The sequence below is a fragment of the Athene noctua genome, chromosome 15, assembly GCF_965140245.1.
Source record: "Athene noctua chromosome 15, bAthNoc1.hap1.1, whole genome shotgun sequence".
NCBI lineage: Eukaryota > Metazoa > Chordata > Aves > Strigiformes > Strigidae > Athene > Athene noctua.
The window spans coordinates 15,172,785-15,188,354 of record NC_134051.1 but is presented as its reverse complement, the minus strand read 5'-3'; the positions used below and the strand labels follow the sequence as shown (position 1 = coordinate 15,188,354).

The 15,570-nt window shown below is 40.2% G+C and overlaps 1 protein-coding gene across 5 annotated transcripts in view; it reads left to right on the top strand.

Moving 5' to 3' along the window:
- Window positions 1-1,239: 1,239 nt before the first annotated feature.
- The window catches only part of CLEC16A (C-type lectin domain containing 16A), an 82,260-nt gene continuing 67,929 nt past the window's right edge, over window positions 1,240-15,570 (top strand). For 4 of the 5 annotated variants that reach the window (XM_074918868.1, XM_074918866.1, XM_074918865.1 and 1 more), the window contains exons 1-7: window positions 1,240-1,453; window positions 8,782-8,910; window positions 10,235-10,368; window positions 11,095-11,243; window positions 11,919-12,024; window positions 13,933-14,056; window positions 15,149-15,323. In XM_074918868.1, the coding sequence (XP_074774969.1) occupies window positions 1,374-1,453; window positions 8,782-8,910; window positions 10,235-10,368; window positions 11,095-11,243; window positions 11,919-12,024; window positions 13,933-14,056; window positions 15,149-15,323 (897 nt within the window). In that variant the 5' untranslated portion in view covers window positions 1,240-1,373. Of the gene's footprint in view, window positions 1,454-8,781; window positions 8,911-10,234; window positions 10,369-11,094; window positions 11,244-11,918; window positions 12,025-13,584; window positions 13,591-13,932; window positions 14,057-15,148; window positions 15,324-15,570 lie in introns of all 5 variants that reach the window. The other variant, XM_074918867.1, reaches the window with a different exon arrangement.

Genomic DNA, 15,570 nt, shown 5'->3' with positions numbered 1-15,570 from the left:
CCCGCCGCCGGCCCCCGCCGCACGCCGCGGCCCTTCACCCGCGGGCTGGCCTGGACCGAGCGGGCGGGGCGGCGGCGCCTCCGCCGCGCTCAGCGGCAGCCGGGTCCCGCTCCGCCCGCCCGAGGGCCGGCCGCGGCGGGCTGGCGGGGCCCGGCGGCGGCTTGCGGGGCCCGGCCCGCGCCCCCCAGGGCACTTCAGCACCCCGCAGCGGCCCGGGGCGGGGGGCGGCGCGGGCAGGTTTCATCCCATTCTTTGCCCCTGGAAGTTGCTCCCCTGTTGTTGAACAGGGACCCCCCGGGGCCCTTTGACTTCGGCGGAGGCCTTTCTTTGCCGACTAAGGTTTTAGTTCTATCAAAATACAATCAAAGGCACGATCTTAAACTTGAGGGGGGGAGGGGTTGGCACTGGCTGATAAACTCTTCAGCTTTTGCTTAGATTTATTTTATCCGGTTAAAGAAAAAAAAAAATCTAAACCCAGGTCAAGACAGTCATTAATGGTCCTGTTCTCTTTGTTCTGCTTTAATTTAGTTTTTAAGCCGATTCAAAACTAATTATGCAATCCTGATTGGAAAAGCCTTAGAAGAGGAATGTCAGCAGCTGAATTCCCATTGCTGCGTCTTGCAGGATCCCGTTCTCTGGTCAGCGCTGACCCCGCCAGAGCCGCTCAGTTTTGCGTTATGGGCGGTGAGCGGGGAATCTCGGATTACAGTGCATTTGGGAGGCGGATCCACACGTTAAAAGGCTGTGCTTGGCTTAAGCTGTTTAGTCTTTTTTATTCTTCTAACACTCCTCTCATGACAAGACCTAACTCATAACTGCCACAGAGGGAAGGAAGCAGTTAAATAAAAAACTGAGCCAATTCCTCCGGCTCGAGGAGGTGCGGGCGGCCCTCAGCCCTCGAGGCCCAGCGCTGCTCTCCCGCCCAGCCACGGCCTGACCGAGGGCTGAGCGCCCGCCCGGCAGCGCCACTCGGCTCGGCCTGAGACCGGCTCGTTAGCGGGCGGCCTGGGGCACGGCCCCCGCCGCTCTGCGAGAGCCTCACCGGGACGGAGCCGCCGCCGCGCTGCCCCGGGGCCTGACGCGCGAAGGCGGGAGCCTGGCGGGGCCCCGCCCCGCCCGCGTGACGGACAGCGGCCCCGCCCCGCCCCGCTGCCTGCCGGGACTCGCAGTCCGCGCGGCGCCGGCGGGGCGGGGGACGGCGCTTCCCAGCGTGCCCCGCCCGCGCATGCGCCTTGGCGCTCGTGTGCGCCGGTGCCGCCGCCGCTGGGGCTCCGTCCTGGTCCCCGCCCGCCCGGGCGCCCCTCGGCCGCCCTTCCCCTCGGGGCTATGAAGCCCTAGAGCCCCGCGGGCCGCAGCCGCCGTCCTTCGCCAGCATGTTCGGCCGCTCCCGCAGCTGGGTGGGCGGCGGGCACGGGAAGGCCGCCCGCAGCATCCACTCCTTGGACCACCTCAAGTAAGCGCGGGGCCGGCCGCGGCGCGGGGGCAGCTGTGAGGGGAAGGAGGGAGAGCCGGCGGCTGGGGGCTGCCGCGCGGAGCCGCGCTGCGGTCGGGTCGTCAGGGGACTCGGGGGTACGAGCCGGCGCGGGGGGCGGCGGGCGGGCCGGCTCCGTCTGTGGAGCTGCTCGGGGCAGGGTTTTCCCGCGGAGGGGGCTGCCGAGCGGGGCCGGGGCGGCTCGGAGGCGTCCCGGAGGAGGAGGGAGGCGGCTCGGCAGGTGCCGCTCCCCAGTCGCTCGCTCCCTCCTGGCCTGTGCGTTTTGGCGCAGCTCTCCCGAGCCGAAAGTTCCCGGAGCCCTTCGCCAGCGGCGAAGGAGGCTCTCTGGGCCGTGGGGGTTGGTGTCTTTCTCACGGGATTCTGCTCTTCGTCCCAAAACGCCTTCAGGGCAGACGCAGTTCCGCGGTGTCATGTCACACTCATGGCTGCGGTACGTGTTTGTCTGGGTTTTTTAATAATGCCACAGCCTCATTCAATGGAGTGGAGTGTAAGAGGTGATAAATACAAGAAATATATTCCCCTTGAGGGAGAACTTTGTTTCCTGGTAGTGGCTAAAATGGGGAAGTGAGGAGTCTGGTCCCAGCCTATAAACAATATAGACCTTTTGAGGTGTGTGTGTGTGGGGATCAGTCAGCAGTGACTCATGGCAGTCAGGATGGTGGCTCTGCAGGTCATGGGGATGTACCCTATTTAGAGGGCTCAGCAGCAGGCGTGAATGTAAAGCCGCTCAGCTTGAGAATGTTTGTCTCCAGAATCTGATATCCTTGTGTTACTGCTGACTGCAGAAGGTGGAATAGGTTTTTTTGAGCTCTGCCACTGGAGAGTTGGAATGATGGCAAGGGATAAAGCAATTTAAAATTCTCTGTTCCATTTTAGGGGTTCTGCTGTTGCGAGAAAAATGAGACCTGCTGTTATAACTTCTTTTTCTACTGAACAAGAAAAGGAGGTCATTAAGAGGGGAAGCATTTTCTAAATGAAATCACTGAATAAATAGCTTATTGAGAAATAAGTGGCTGGTAGTTTTTAACAGTCAAATTACAAGGAGGACACAAATGGTGTCTGACAGTAATGAGCAAGATGCACTTATACAAGATTTGGTTCCTACAATTACTTTATCAAGATGATTTATGGATTCTGGTCCTTGTCTCTAAACTGGAAAAATGTTCAAACCCAGCAAGACTAATTGAAATGCATTACTTTTTACCCAAGACAGGGAAATCCAGTCCATAAATACAAAACGGGTGAGGCAGTAGCACTGCAGAATAATTTTGAAAGCATGGTAGGTCAGACAAGTAAATCAACATGATCTGGCATCGCAGGAAAAAGGGGAGAAGTCATCCTCAGATACAAACATGGGACTCTTCTATTTAACATACAAGGGGTTGTCGCTGGGTACAACTGAGCACTAGTGGAGCTTTAGATCTGTCTGCTTTTGATATTGCACTGGAAAATAGAGCAAGAATGCTGATGCATGATGAAATTTGAGGAAATGCAGTTTAAGTTTAGAAAAAGTAGGCTGGTGAGAGAGAGAGACTTAAGGATGTTAGAATGTTTCAGGCAAGAAAAATGTTCTCTTGGGGCCACAGAGGGTAGAAAAAGTGATTAACCCTGTTTGATTTGCAGCAAAAGGAGATTTAGTTCTAAGTGTTGCAGTTTGTGCTTTACTACTTATCTGAGAATTGAATTATATAGTTCTCTACCAATAATACTAGCTTTGGTTTGTTTGCTTTTTTGCATGTGATTTCTTTAATTATGAAATCTAAAATGGTAGTATGTAAAGAACAGCCAAGACCTTTGTTCTGTTTAGGCTGTGTACATTTTAAGTGTTTGTTTAGCTAGGCTGTATGAATTTCAGTTTCTAGCTAGATGTCAACAGCAAAGGTAGCTGTCTAGTGGTAGAGTGAGATTTAGGGGTTTTCTAAGGTAGCAGTTGAAGTGGGAAAAGGGTGAAGAACCTTTGTTTTCAGGGTCCTGCAAGAAAGTCAGTCTTGGTAAGGTCACCATTGTGTGAGCTGCCTGCATTCTCATCTTTTCAACTCATTGAAACCCAATGTTGTGCTCCATGTGAGTGGAGTAGAATGCACCATCCTTGCTATTACAGGTTAGCTTAGCTCATAAAAGATATATTATGCTATGCTGCAAGAGTGAAATTAGCCTGGGCTATCCTTATGGGAATATTTTTATTTTTTAACATGCATAATATAGAATTTAGTCTAAGTTTTAAACAATACACCTGTTTAGTAATACTGAGAGAGTTACTGCTTTTTGTAGTAAATGTTGGATCTAGAACTTCCTTTCTCATCAGCTTTAATGCAGTTTGTTTGAGGCTTGGTCTTGAAATTTTATTATTCAACCTTTTGCAAACATTAAAACATTTTGCAAACATTTTGTAAACAATAAAATGTATTGGCTAAAGGAAGATTGTGAGGCTGGTTGTTTTAAGTGTTTTGATAGTGTCTCTTGGTCTTGGAAAAGAGTTAAAATTTAATCCAACTTTCTCGTGTCTTGTTGAATTTAGATCTGGAGAGACTGTGAAATGGCCTCTGTGCGCTGCCTGCATGGACTCTGCACTGCCTGAGTGCATCTGACTATCATTTTTTGGAGAACTTGATATTTTTGTTAGGCTTGGTTAGTAATTGAGGAAATGTCAATAACTTAATAAATGGAGAAAGTCTAAATATTCTGGCAACAGGAATAATGTTAGTGATTGCTTGTGAAAATGGTCTGAAATGACTTATCTTTACAGGAGATTGTCTGAAACAAGGCCAGAATCCATTTCTTAAAGGTGGCATCCAGCAGTTTAAAATGAGACCTTTTTTCCTCCCTTTATATAGCCCTCTGCTCTGTTTATTATATGCTTCTAGTTCTAAAAGCAAATACGTTACGTCCGATTTAGGCAACAGTTTTTCTTGCTACACAAACCTGCAGTTAGTGCTTTCTCACAAGCTGCATGTTCCTCTCTTTCTCGTGGCCTGCTTTTGCTCGTACACCAGGTGTTCCCATGTCAGTCAGGGTTTCTTGCCTTTCTCTCCAGCCACTGACTGTGATAGTCACTGTACTCTGCTTCTGCAGCTCCTCACCTTAGGAGCTGTGACCTAGGGTTAAAGTACCAAAAAGTCTTTCATGTTGCCCAGTTGAGGGTAGTCTAACCTTAGCAGAACTCCTTGAGAGTGTAACTGTATCTTATTTCCCCATCTGTCCACGAACTTTGACTTTGCATTGGAATGGAGGAAGAGGATTTATGTAATTTTTCCCAGTATTTAAGTGATGATATTGTAACCATTTCTGAAGAGTTCATCTGGTAATATCTCTGGTGTTCTTGCTGAAGTGAAAGGCTTTGGAACTTAAGCTTAGTATCTTTGTTTCTAGATGCAAAATTTTTTCCTACGTTTCTCAGAGATATTTTACATTGCCCTCTTGTTCAACTATGTTTCCCACTGTTGCTTCCACACTTGGCATTTTAATTGCATATGATTGCATAAAAGGTTTTATACCATTAGAGTTGGGTGCTGAACATTTCTCATGACTTGGTCAGATGAAATGTCCATAAACATGTATGGTTGAAGACTTGTTTCACAGCTGATTCATTTCCTGAAGTACTGTCCATCCTATACATCAAGTTTCCTCTGTGAGAACAAGGTGTAATTACATAGTTACAGGCAGCATGGAGAAGCAAGCATGTTATGATTAAGTCTGGGGTTTTTAAATTTGAGTGCTTGACTTTCTAAACTCTGACGTATTTTAGGTTTTTTTTTTTAAGTAATAAGTAGTAAGGTCAATACACACTTTCTATATTCCTGAGTTATGTTATCCTGTTGAGTATGGTTTCTTACCAGAAAAATGTTCAGAATTTCGTCTTGTTAAGTTGCTGGCAAAATCTCCCGCTGATTTTGATGTTACTGGGTGCTTTGACACTTCCTGTGTCATGGTGGGTTTTTGTTAGGTGTGTGTTTGAACCCAATCATCAGCTAGAGAGAGAGATAGGACAAAAACGTCCTCTTTGGAGCACAAACTCGACCCCTTTGTAGTCAGCATTTAAATATAGGCTTGAAAGATTTATGTAAATATAAAAATAGTGGGTTTGTGTGGTACTTTATGTTCTCATGTTACGGTATGTTGCGTGTCTGGTAGGAGAAACAAGTATGTATGTGCTTTCTCATTCATTTTCAAGTGGATAAAGGAATAGCTTCTAAGTGAAGCCCAGGTTTTCTAAGTGCATCAGTGTGTTAGCAAATCGAGGAGCTTTGCAGTAGTGTTGATGTTAAGTAAATTAATTTGAAGTTAATGTAGTCCTGACTACTAAATGTTTCTTGCTTTTTGCATCTGTAATGCTCTATGTCCCATAGACTCCTGAGGAGAGATAACAGCATGTAATTCTTCCCACTGCTTCCCATTCCCAGAGTTCTGCTGTTGGAGTAAACTTTATTCCCACGTTTGCATAATGTAACATTAATGAGAAATATATCTTCACTGATACAATAATTTATATATAGACTTTGAATAAACAGGCTAAAATATGTGAGGTAGTGTAGTATTAATTACTCTCTTTAAACTAGCTCTCTCGGGGAAGATACTTACCATACAGATTGCTGTGGAACGAACTGCTCTGATTTAATTGCCTTCTGTCTTCAGCTGTTCACTGTTCCATTAACTGATGCATGCTCAGAGCAGTGACTTAGTTTTTTGCTCTGTCTTTTCACTGTCCTGATAATACATATAGTGCTATAATGGGAAGTTTTTGCAGGTACTCCTTTAGAAAGCCTCGGGAGTTCTCATAGGTGGTCAGACCTAAACTCGTGCATCTTCACTGTGAGCCATGGTGCTGTCAGCCTCCATAGAAGGAATCTTGAACCATAATCCTCGGATTAGTTGAAGAGGATTTGCGGGTGCTTTTACCCTTACTAGTTAGCAACTTCCATTATGGTACGGCAGGTGACCAGGCAGTTACGGCTGTAGGAGATAGCTATGAATCACCTTTTCCTAGAATGGTTTCAGTCTGAGCGGTTTCTGCTCTGGATTTGGAAAATGGGTATTGATTGGTGAGGGGAAAGAATGAGGTGAAGAGGGAGAGAAAATTTTTTTACTGCAGAGAAAGAGTATGAAAAGCCAGTCTTTTCCCCTCTCCTGCTATCTCTTCCTTTTTTCTTCCCTTTTCCTCTGCTCTCTGGTAGGTTACCCTTAATGTGATGTAGATTTTATCATATTGCTGATTTTGGCAGGGGGAGGGAAGGGAGCATGCGGTATATCAAGTTTGTTAAAACTGTGAACATCTGAGAGTTTGTTTACTTCTCAGTGTCCTTGTGCAGTACTCAACATGGTATGATGATTAAGCAATATCAAGATTAGCAAGCATATAGTATTTTACTATAACAACATAATAAACTTCTCTGAAATAGCTTCTGCTTCCTGCGTGGCTTATGAGGATGGACTATGTCTTGCAACAAGTCTTGTGAAGCTCTGGTCAATTGAGTGGCAGCTCGGTGGTCGAAGAAGATTCCCCAAACCAAATTTTGCAAATTTGAAATAAACTGCAAATATGATCAAACTTTTTAAAACTGAATGCAAGCATGAAAAAGGTTCTGAAACTAGGTAATATCTTTTTTAGTCTGATAGCTAGCTGGAACAGCCTGATACGTGTGTTCAGTTAAATGGCATTTTAGTCTCCAGGTGCATGTTTGCCCTGTGCAATGATTCAGTTTCTTAGTGTAGATAAAACTGATGGGAATACAGGGTTTTTTTGAAATATGATTTTTGAGTCTATTTTTGACCTAAACTTTTGAAACTTACTTTAAACCAGATATAAAAAAATTTTATGTTAGAAATGCACAGCGTTTCCTGGAATCCTACAGTAGCTTGGCAAAATTGCCAAATATTTTTATCTTTTACATGATAGCTGTTTGAGGTCTTTGGGTCTGTTGCTGAAAAATTGGCTTCTTGAACTTTTAAACTCCTTCATCATACTAATAAGATTCCTAAAATTTCAACCAGAATCACAGAAGAAACTTTCAAGGAATCTGAAACAATAATGATAGGCTGCCCCAGAGTCAGGACACACAGGCTGTTTTCCCAAAAATAGATCCTGGGAGTTTTGGTTAACTGCTTTTTTCATGGGAAGGTTGACAGTATGGAAAATCTGTCTTCCTTCCCAAGCATTTGTGAGTATATTGCCCAGATAATCCTGAATGCTCAGGCGTTGCTTCCAGTTTCCAGTAGACTGCAGTATAACTATATGTGATGTCTTTAGTAATCTAAACTCTTACAGTTTTAAAATGTCAGGAAATTTCTGTGATTATATTTTTTTAATTTAATTATGTCCATTGTTATGTACCTTTCTTACATCCATCCTTTTTCTTTATTACTATATAAAAGCAAAAAAAACCAAAACCAAAACAAACAAACAAAAAAACCCAACCAAAAAACAGAGAAAAAGCAATGGTGATCCTTGTGCTTTTATTAGAATTTGCCTCCCTGCTCCCCCTTTTAATTTTTAGGTCAAAGGAAGGTAATCTTTGATATAACATATTATTTTGGAAAAAAAAAAAAAGTGCTTACTTGACTGAGCAAAATTCTGAGACTTACAATATAAGCCTTTCACATGTTATTTAGCTTCTGTCACCTGTGTAACCTAGACATAAGTTTTTTTGAAGTTCACTCGACGGCCTTAAACTCTTGCCCTTTGAGATGGTAAAGATGGAATTTGCCACCTTTCCCATCAGTAGTTCTATGCTTGAAGGGCCAGAGAACTGATGATTGTTTTGCCGAGATGAATGAATGGTCTTTGACAGTCCTGATTATTAACCATCAAATTGATGTGAGCTTGTAAAGTGTCTCAGCAGACAAGAGAAGGCATCTAACTTTTCTAGTTAAATCTTCCTGTACTTCTTTCCAGAATTACTTTCCCATATTAGCTACTGCATGCTTACCTGTTTCTTCTATTTTTCCTTTTTTCTTGCTGATCAGTCCTTGGACTTTAACATACTTCCAGAGAAATTCACTATGTTGCCATAGGAAGAACCATGGGACAAGTGTTACATAATTTGTAGTCTTAATGCTAACGCACCTGGCTAGTTACGGATTTGTTTCATTTGTCTCACACTCTGTTTAGCGATTACTTTTCTCTCTGCATCAATATTAAAAGGAAATGTTAGGATTTTAAAATAGTACAGTGCTTAGACATAGTGTGTGTGTATATGTATGTGTCTACACTAAGTTACAGTGACTAAAGGCAAACATGGTGCATGTGGAAGTGGCAGGATAGCAATATTACTTGTAATTGTTTTTTCTTTTAGGTACATGTATCATGTTTTGACTAAAAATACAACAGTAACAGATCACAACCGCAACCTGCTGGTAGAGACTATTCGTTCTATAACAGAGATCCTGATATGGGGGGATCAGAATGACAGCTCAGTATTTGAGTAAGTACTTCTACGCAATTTTGATTCTGGTTTTGAAGAATGATTAGAGTTGCACAGAGATCTAGCTCAAAAGTTAACACTACCAAGACTGTGTTTCATGAATGTAGGTAGAAAGCTGTGTTCTGTAGTAGATGGGTAAGCAGGATTGTATTCTTGTCATACAAAGAAACAGAATTTGCTTCTGTTCATAAAAACGTGTTCCAAGTCCAGAGCTGCTTTCATGTAGTGCTTTTGTTTGACTCTTGAATCTTTAATATAAATACAAAATCTAACCTATTTTAGGGCCCAGATTTACTCAATACATCTATCATATGACTTTAATTTGTTCATTTCAATGTATATAAGATATTAATAGATGTCTTCATTTTAGCTATGATATTTAGAGGTTTTGTTCAGATGTTATTTTAATAATAACATAGTATAAAATAGCATGGTAGAAAAACAAACTTCAAAACAAATAATCAGTTGCAAATCTGACTATTAATGCCTATTTCTTGACTTGCTTGCTGTAAGACACTTCCTCTTTTATAAAGGCAATTTGTGCTTGAGATAAGTAAAGCTAAAGTGTTTGGTGTTTTTAATTATTTAGGGAGTGGTTAGTTTTATTTTACAAGATTATTTCAACGTGATTTGGCTATGATGTGAACTAAGAAAATTAATTTATTTTGATTATTTATATCTATACTGTAACTCCATCATGTTCTTCACTGTCTTTTCTGCTTGGGACAATTTTAAGAATGATTATTTTTTTCTGCAGTTACTGTAAAAAAAATTTCATGGATATGTATTTGTGATGGTCTGGTAGGAAAGGGTTCACACTATTCCCTTAAAATAGTATGCATTTCTGGTTTAAATATGGTGCAGGTATTCACTTCTGTTTGAATCATACAATAAACCATTAAATCCTTACTTCTGGTGTGGAAAAAAAAATAAAGTGGATCAAAAATAAGGTCTGCAGTGTTGAAGACAAAGTGTATCAGCTTAAAAGGGGCAAGTGAACTAAACACAACCTTCCTTTAGAGGCTCTCCCCTTCAAAATTACGATTGCAAAGTAGGGAAGCTGCCTGATAAATATAATATACTAAAAATAGAATTAAAAGGCCCTGATTTCTTGACATCCCTTTTCTGCATACTTTGAATGTTTGTACCCTTGTTAGTATTTAAGGGTTTTAGAAGATATTCTGTTATAGAAATAAAGCTTTGCAAAATAAGTGCAATAAAACAAAACATGCTGTTCATCAAACTTGCCTAGAATCATCCCTCATCCTAATAAAATCATGTTCCTGTTAAATAGTGACTTAATGACACCTCTATTTTATTTCAGCTTTTTCTTGGAGAAGAATATGTTTGTTTTCTTCTTGAACATCTTGCGCCAGAAATCTGGTCGTTACGTGTGTGTACAGCTTCTGCAGACTCTGAACATCCTTTTTGAGAACATAAGTCATGAAACTTCACTGTGTAAGGGCATGCTTTTAAACTGTTTAGGATTAAGTGATCAGGATTTGATTGAATTCCCCTTCATTTAATGAAATTCTGTCTTAGTACCCCTTCACAGAAGTACCATATAAATTCCTAACAATCTTTTTAATGGAACACTACTGAAGATACAGTGTAATTTGACTCCAAAACACCTTTTAATGTAAATTTTCAGTAGTACAAAAGTTGCTTGGTAATTCTGAAACACTTATTTAGCATATTTCAAGACATTCTTTAGGTCAGCAAATTAGTTGTGGTCTGAAATGTTTGCCTTGCAGATTATGTGGTACTCATAATTTGTACTGGAACTGTTCTGACATCATTTGGGCTGGCATTCAGCCACTTGCATTTACTTCAGTGTTTTTAGAAACGTAAAGAGGACAGAGAATTAATAGTTAGTTTAAAGTACTCCGCAACTATCATGAAGAGGGAAGGAAAAGAGTTGTTTTAAGTGTTGTTAGCTGCAAAGCCTACATAAATTAAGGAAGGTGAAGTATATTCTCAGTTGTCTTTTTCTTGGGAGCAAAGACCTTTGTAGGAAACAATTTCCTTATGTTACCACTTGTAGCTATCACCTGAGTTGTTTGCTTTAAAAATTGGAATCTTCAAGCATCAGGTAATTTGTTGCTAGCTGGTACTTTAAATATAGCTATTTGGCTTAATGGTTTTTTGCTTTCTGTTAACCCTGTGTCATGTCTCATTTTTCAGACTACCTGCTTTCTAATAACTATGTAAATTCTATCATTGTCCACAAATTTGACTTTTCTGATGAGGAGATCATGGCATATTACATATCATTTTTGAAAACTCTTTCCCTGAAGCTCAACAATCATACTGTACATTTCTTTTATAATGAGGTAAGTGAAGAAAGAGTTGCAGTATAACTATAAAGGACTTCAATTAGAAATTGATAGCAATTTGGCACATATTCTAGTTAATCTCTTGTCTCAGTATGTCCTGGATTTAGTTTTATAATGGTAATATCAGTGATTGAGAATTCGTTTGTGGGGATCTCTGCAAAGCATGATAAAGAAGGTCTTTGTCCTCGTACAGCTATAATAAAACCAAAATCTGAAAGTTAGTGTTAATATTGGACTGTTTCAGTAGTCCTGAAGTCTGCTTCCCTGAGAATTCAACTTGCTTATGCCGTGTTTTCTCGTGCTTTTGCAAACAGGATCTTTTCTGTTGCACTACTTGTTTCTAAGAGGCTTAGTCAAAGTCTAAAAACCGTGAGTAATCAAAGGCCAAAGGTGAATTGGATTTTTCCTCGCTCCATTCCACTTTTTGCCAGAAGAGGGCGTTAAAGCACTGAGTATGTCCAGAGTAAACATGGGAAGCTCTGACGCTTAAAACATTTTTATTTTAATGTAGAGCTACAAATGCGGCTGACTGTGCATTGTAAAATCATTTCGATTATTTAAGTAGAAGGTAAAAAATCAGAATAATAAATGGTAAACATTTTCCATGCAGAATCCCAACAAATATTCTGTACGTATTTTGATTAATTCATAACTACTTTCCTCTTGTTACAGCACACTAATGACTTCGCTTTGTACACTGAAGCTATTAAATTTTTTAATCACCCAGAAAGCATGGTCAGGATTGCTGTTAGGACTATAACTTTAAATGTCTACAAAGGTATGCTTTTTACATATTAAAAAAGGCATGTATACAAAATGCTTGTTTTATTGTAGTTTAATCTTCAGTTATTTACATTTAAGGGCTTTCTGTCTGTTTTATGAGATTGAAAAGTTTAGCATGTTGACATGCTTCAGATACCCGTTTTGATTTTTATGAAACAGAACCCCAATTGTGCAGTATGTACTTGTAAATAGTATTGTTTCCTCACAGATGAAACATGGTTTAAAAAAAGCCCAAACCAGTATCAAGCATACATAAGGAACTTTACTTTCCCTTCCAACAGAGATCAGAATGTGACTATGTAAAAAACAACGAACCAAAAAAAAACCCCAATCCTAAAACCAAAGTGCTTTAAGAATATCAGATATCTTTTACTTGTGAACTTGAGCTTTATAATGTATGAAGCAATAATCTTGTGGGCTATATCACTTCCTTTTGGATTTGAAGTGCCTTAGAATATGATTGTAGAGCTTCTATGTGCTGCAGTCACTCTAGTCTAATGAAGAGCTAGATCATCTCCAGAGGTGCCCAGTGAAGGCCAGGAGGCTGCAGTTGCAAATTCCTGTACTGGACATTCCAGTAGGATATAATGGAAAAAAACCCAAACTTCACTGTAAGAATTGTTAATCGCTGCAACAGGTTTTCCAGGGAAACAGGAATGTGAGATCTTCAAAACTCGACAAGGCCCTTAGCAACCTGGTTGAACTTTGAAGTTAACGCTGCTTTGAGAATGGGTTTGGGCTAGACAATGTCCAAAAGTCATTCACTTCCCTCTAAGTTTTTCTTGGGGTCTGTAAAGCCTGTAATAGATTGAAAATATCACAGTGGTCTCTGTAGAAGAATTGGTATGTATTCAGAACTTCGACCACTGAAATCAGCATGTTGTAAGGTAGTATGTATTAGGGAATATGTTCATGCAGGACTGCTTATTCTTTAATCCATTTTAAATTAAATTACATTCTGTATTTACACACCTTTATCAATGAGAGAAGCAGTGATTTGCTGACAGTCTTCATCATAGAAGAACATAAGATCCTTTTCAAAACAATGAAATATTGGCTTTGCAAATAACTGAATACCCTGCATAGCAGATAGGTTCTTTTATCATGCTGACCACAAGGGACAAAAGTCTTTCTTTTGTATGTTGAGAAATGGGCACTTGGTACTTGTGTTTTACTTCAAGGGAGCTATAAACCCAAATATGAGCTCCCAAAAAGAGTAAAGTGCGGGCTTCATACCCTATTTGTTGTTTATTTATGTAACTAAATATTTTTATGGTAAATATACTTGTTTAGAATTTTCATTGAATGTTGTAGTGCTGTAAAGGTTAGAGTTGAAAAAACACAGCTCAGATGTTCAGGTTTCACAATTTTCTGACTATCCATTTGCATATATTCTGATCTAACACCTGCGCTGTATGTTTTAGTTTAGATGCTTTGTGCTTTAGCTTTTTAAACCCTTTTAGAGGATGTCACTATCCCAGCTCCTAATCCTGTTAACTGTTGTCTGTTTCTTTTGCCCTTCCTTCACTGATGATTCCTGTGTTCCTTAATGCAGTGTCATGTAAGTCTAATTAGCTTGACTTTCAGCATTACTGCTTTATTCTTACGCTTTTTTCTCTTCTTTTTTAATAAAGAATGTGCTAAAAAAACCTTTCTGCATTCCACTAGATTTGTTTATCTTCAGACCTATGTAAATATATCAGTATTAGGCTCATTCAAGCCAATTAAGAAGTGATATGACACTTTTGTAGATGTCCATTTCATGCATAAGATCATGTCAGGTACAAACTTGTATGAAAACCTAGCATGTAATAAAAATTCAGAAGCTAATTTTTAAGAAATACAACAAAGTAAAAAACCCCAACCTGTCAACTGATTTTTCTTTTTAACAATTTCTCTTCAGTGGACAACCAACCTATGCTGCATTACATTAGAGATAAAACTGCTGTCCCGTATTTCTCCAACCTCGTTTGGTTTATTGGAAGCCACGTGATAGAACTGGATAACTGTGTGCAGACTGATGAAGAGTAAGCTTTTACAAATGCTGAGTATTTAGTGGAAATGCTTTTCCCAGATGTTAATACTCCTTATTTTGTCTGTAGTAGTTCTGTAAAGTTCATATCTCAATGTTCCCTTTTAGACAGTTCAAGCTTTTCATTCTTGCAAAGTTTTTTTAGTGATTCTTTGAATTCATAGTGGTTAGTGCTGTGTGCCCTATCTCTGCTAATATCTGTACAAGTAAATTAGTGTTTGGTGACGTGCTTTTTCTTCATCTTTGTTTTAATTCTGCTAAATTTAGTAGATATTCATCAGACACAAAATGTATTTTGTGCTTCTCAGTCTTACTAACTTTGTCTTTTTAATGTTCCTTTTCTCTGTATCATCTCAATAGAATAGCTTTCTGAAAAGATTCTAGGAAAAAAATTAACTGGGTGAACTTTATTTAATATGTGAACTGTCAGACGTGAAATTCCTGTGTAATATTCCGCTATCAACTACAGAAATATTTTGTTGATTCAGGTTGTTCTTGGTTTGCCTTCCCGCCCCCAGCTTAGCACAGGAAAGCAAGAAACAGCTGCCCAAAGTGAAGAGGTAGATGTTAAATACAACATAGATTTCTTCTTTTATTTTTGGAAACAGATCTTGCGATTTTTTTTTATGGTTGGCTTGTGAAAAGACTCTGGCAATGGAAAGCAAAGTTTTGTAAAAATATCGCTTCTGAATACTTGGGGAGGAACTTGATAGGTGCATTGTAAAGCACATACAAACCTGAATACTGTTTGCTAGCTGGATTAGTTAACTTTACTGAAAACGTCTTAGAATCATAGAATCATCTAGGTTGGAAAGGACCCTGGAGATCACCTAGTCCAACCGTTCACCTAGCACAGTTCCCACCTACAGCATATCCTTAAGCTCTAAATTGACCCTACTCTTGAACCCCTCCAGGGATGGGGACTCCACCACCTCCCTGGGCAGCTCATTCCAATGCCTAACGTCGTCTTTAGGCAGTGAATCTGTGCAAGGTGATCTGTGGGAGGGATGCACGTTAATTATTTCCTTAAGTTTTTAAGACTGATAGTTGAATATATCTTAGACTTTTTTTCTGCTTTCTTCTTTAGGCACAGAAATAGAGGCAAACTGAGTGACCTGGTAGCAGAACATCTTGATCATTTACATTACCTCAATGATATCCTTATCATTAATTGTGAATTTTTAAATGATGTGCTCACAGACCACCTACTTAATAGGCTCTTTCTTCCTCTCTATGTGTATTCATTAGTAAATCAAGATCAGGTAAGCTAATAGCTGAAAACAAGTCATAAAGTCTAAATTGCTTTCAGTATGCATAATGATTTGTTCAGCAGGTGTATTCTGTAGTAGGGTTAACACTATTGATATCTGTGTTTGTGTGGTTTACATGAAACAGTTTAAGGTAGCTGTAGGGGGAGATACTCTGAAACTGAATTTAAGGGTAGAATAGATGAAATCTTATTCACTGACATTGGATGGTATTGGATGACATGGTTGTTAAATGCTAACA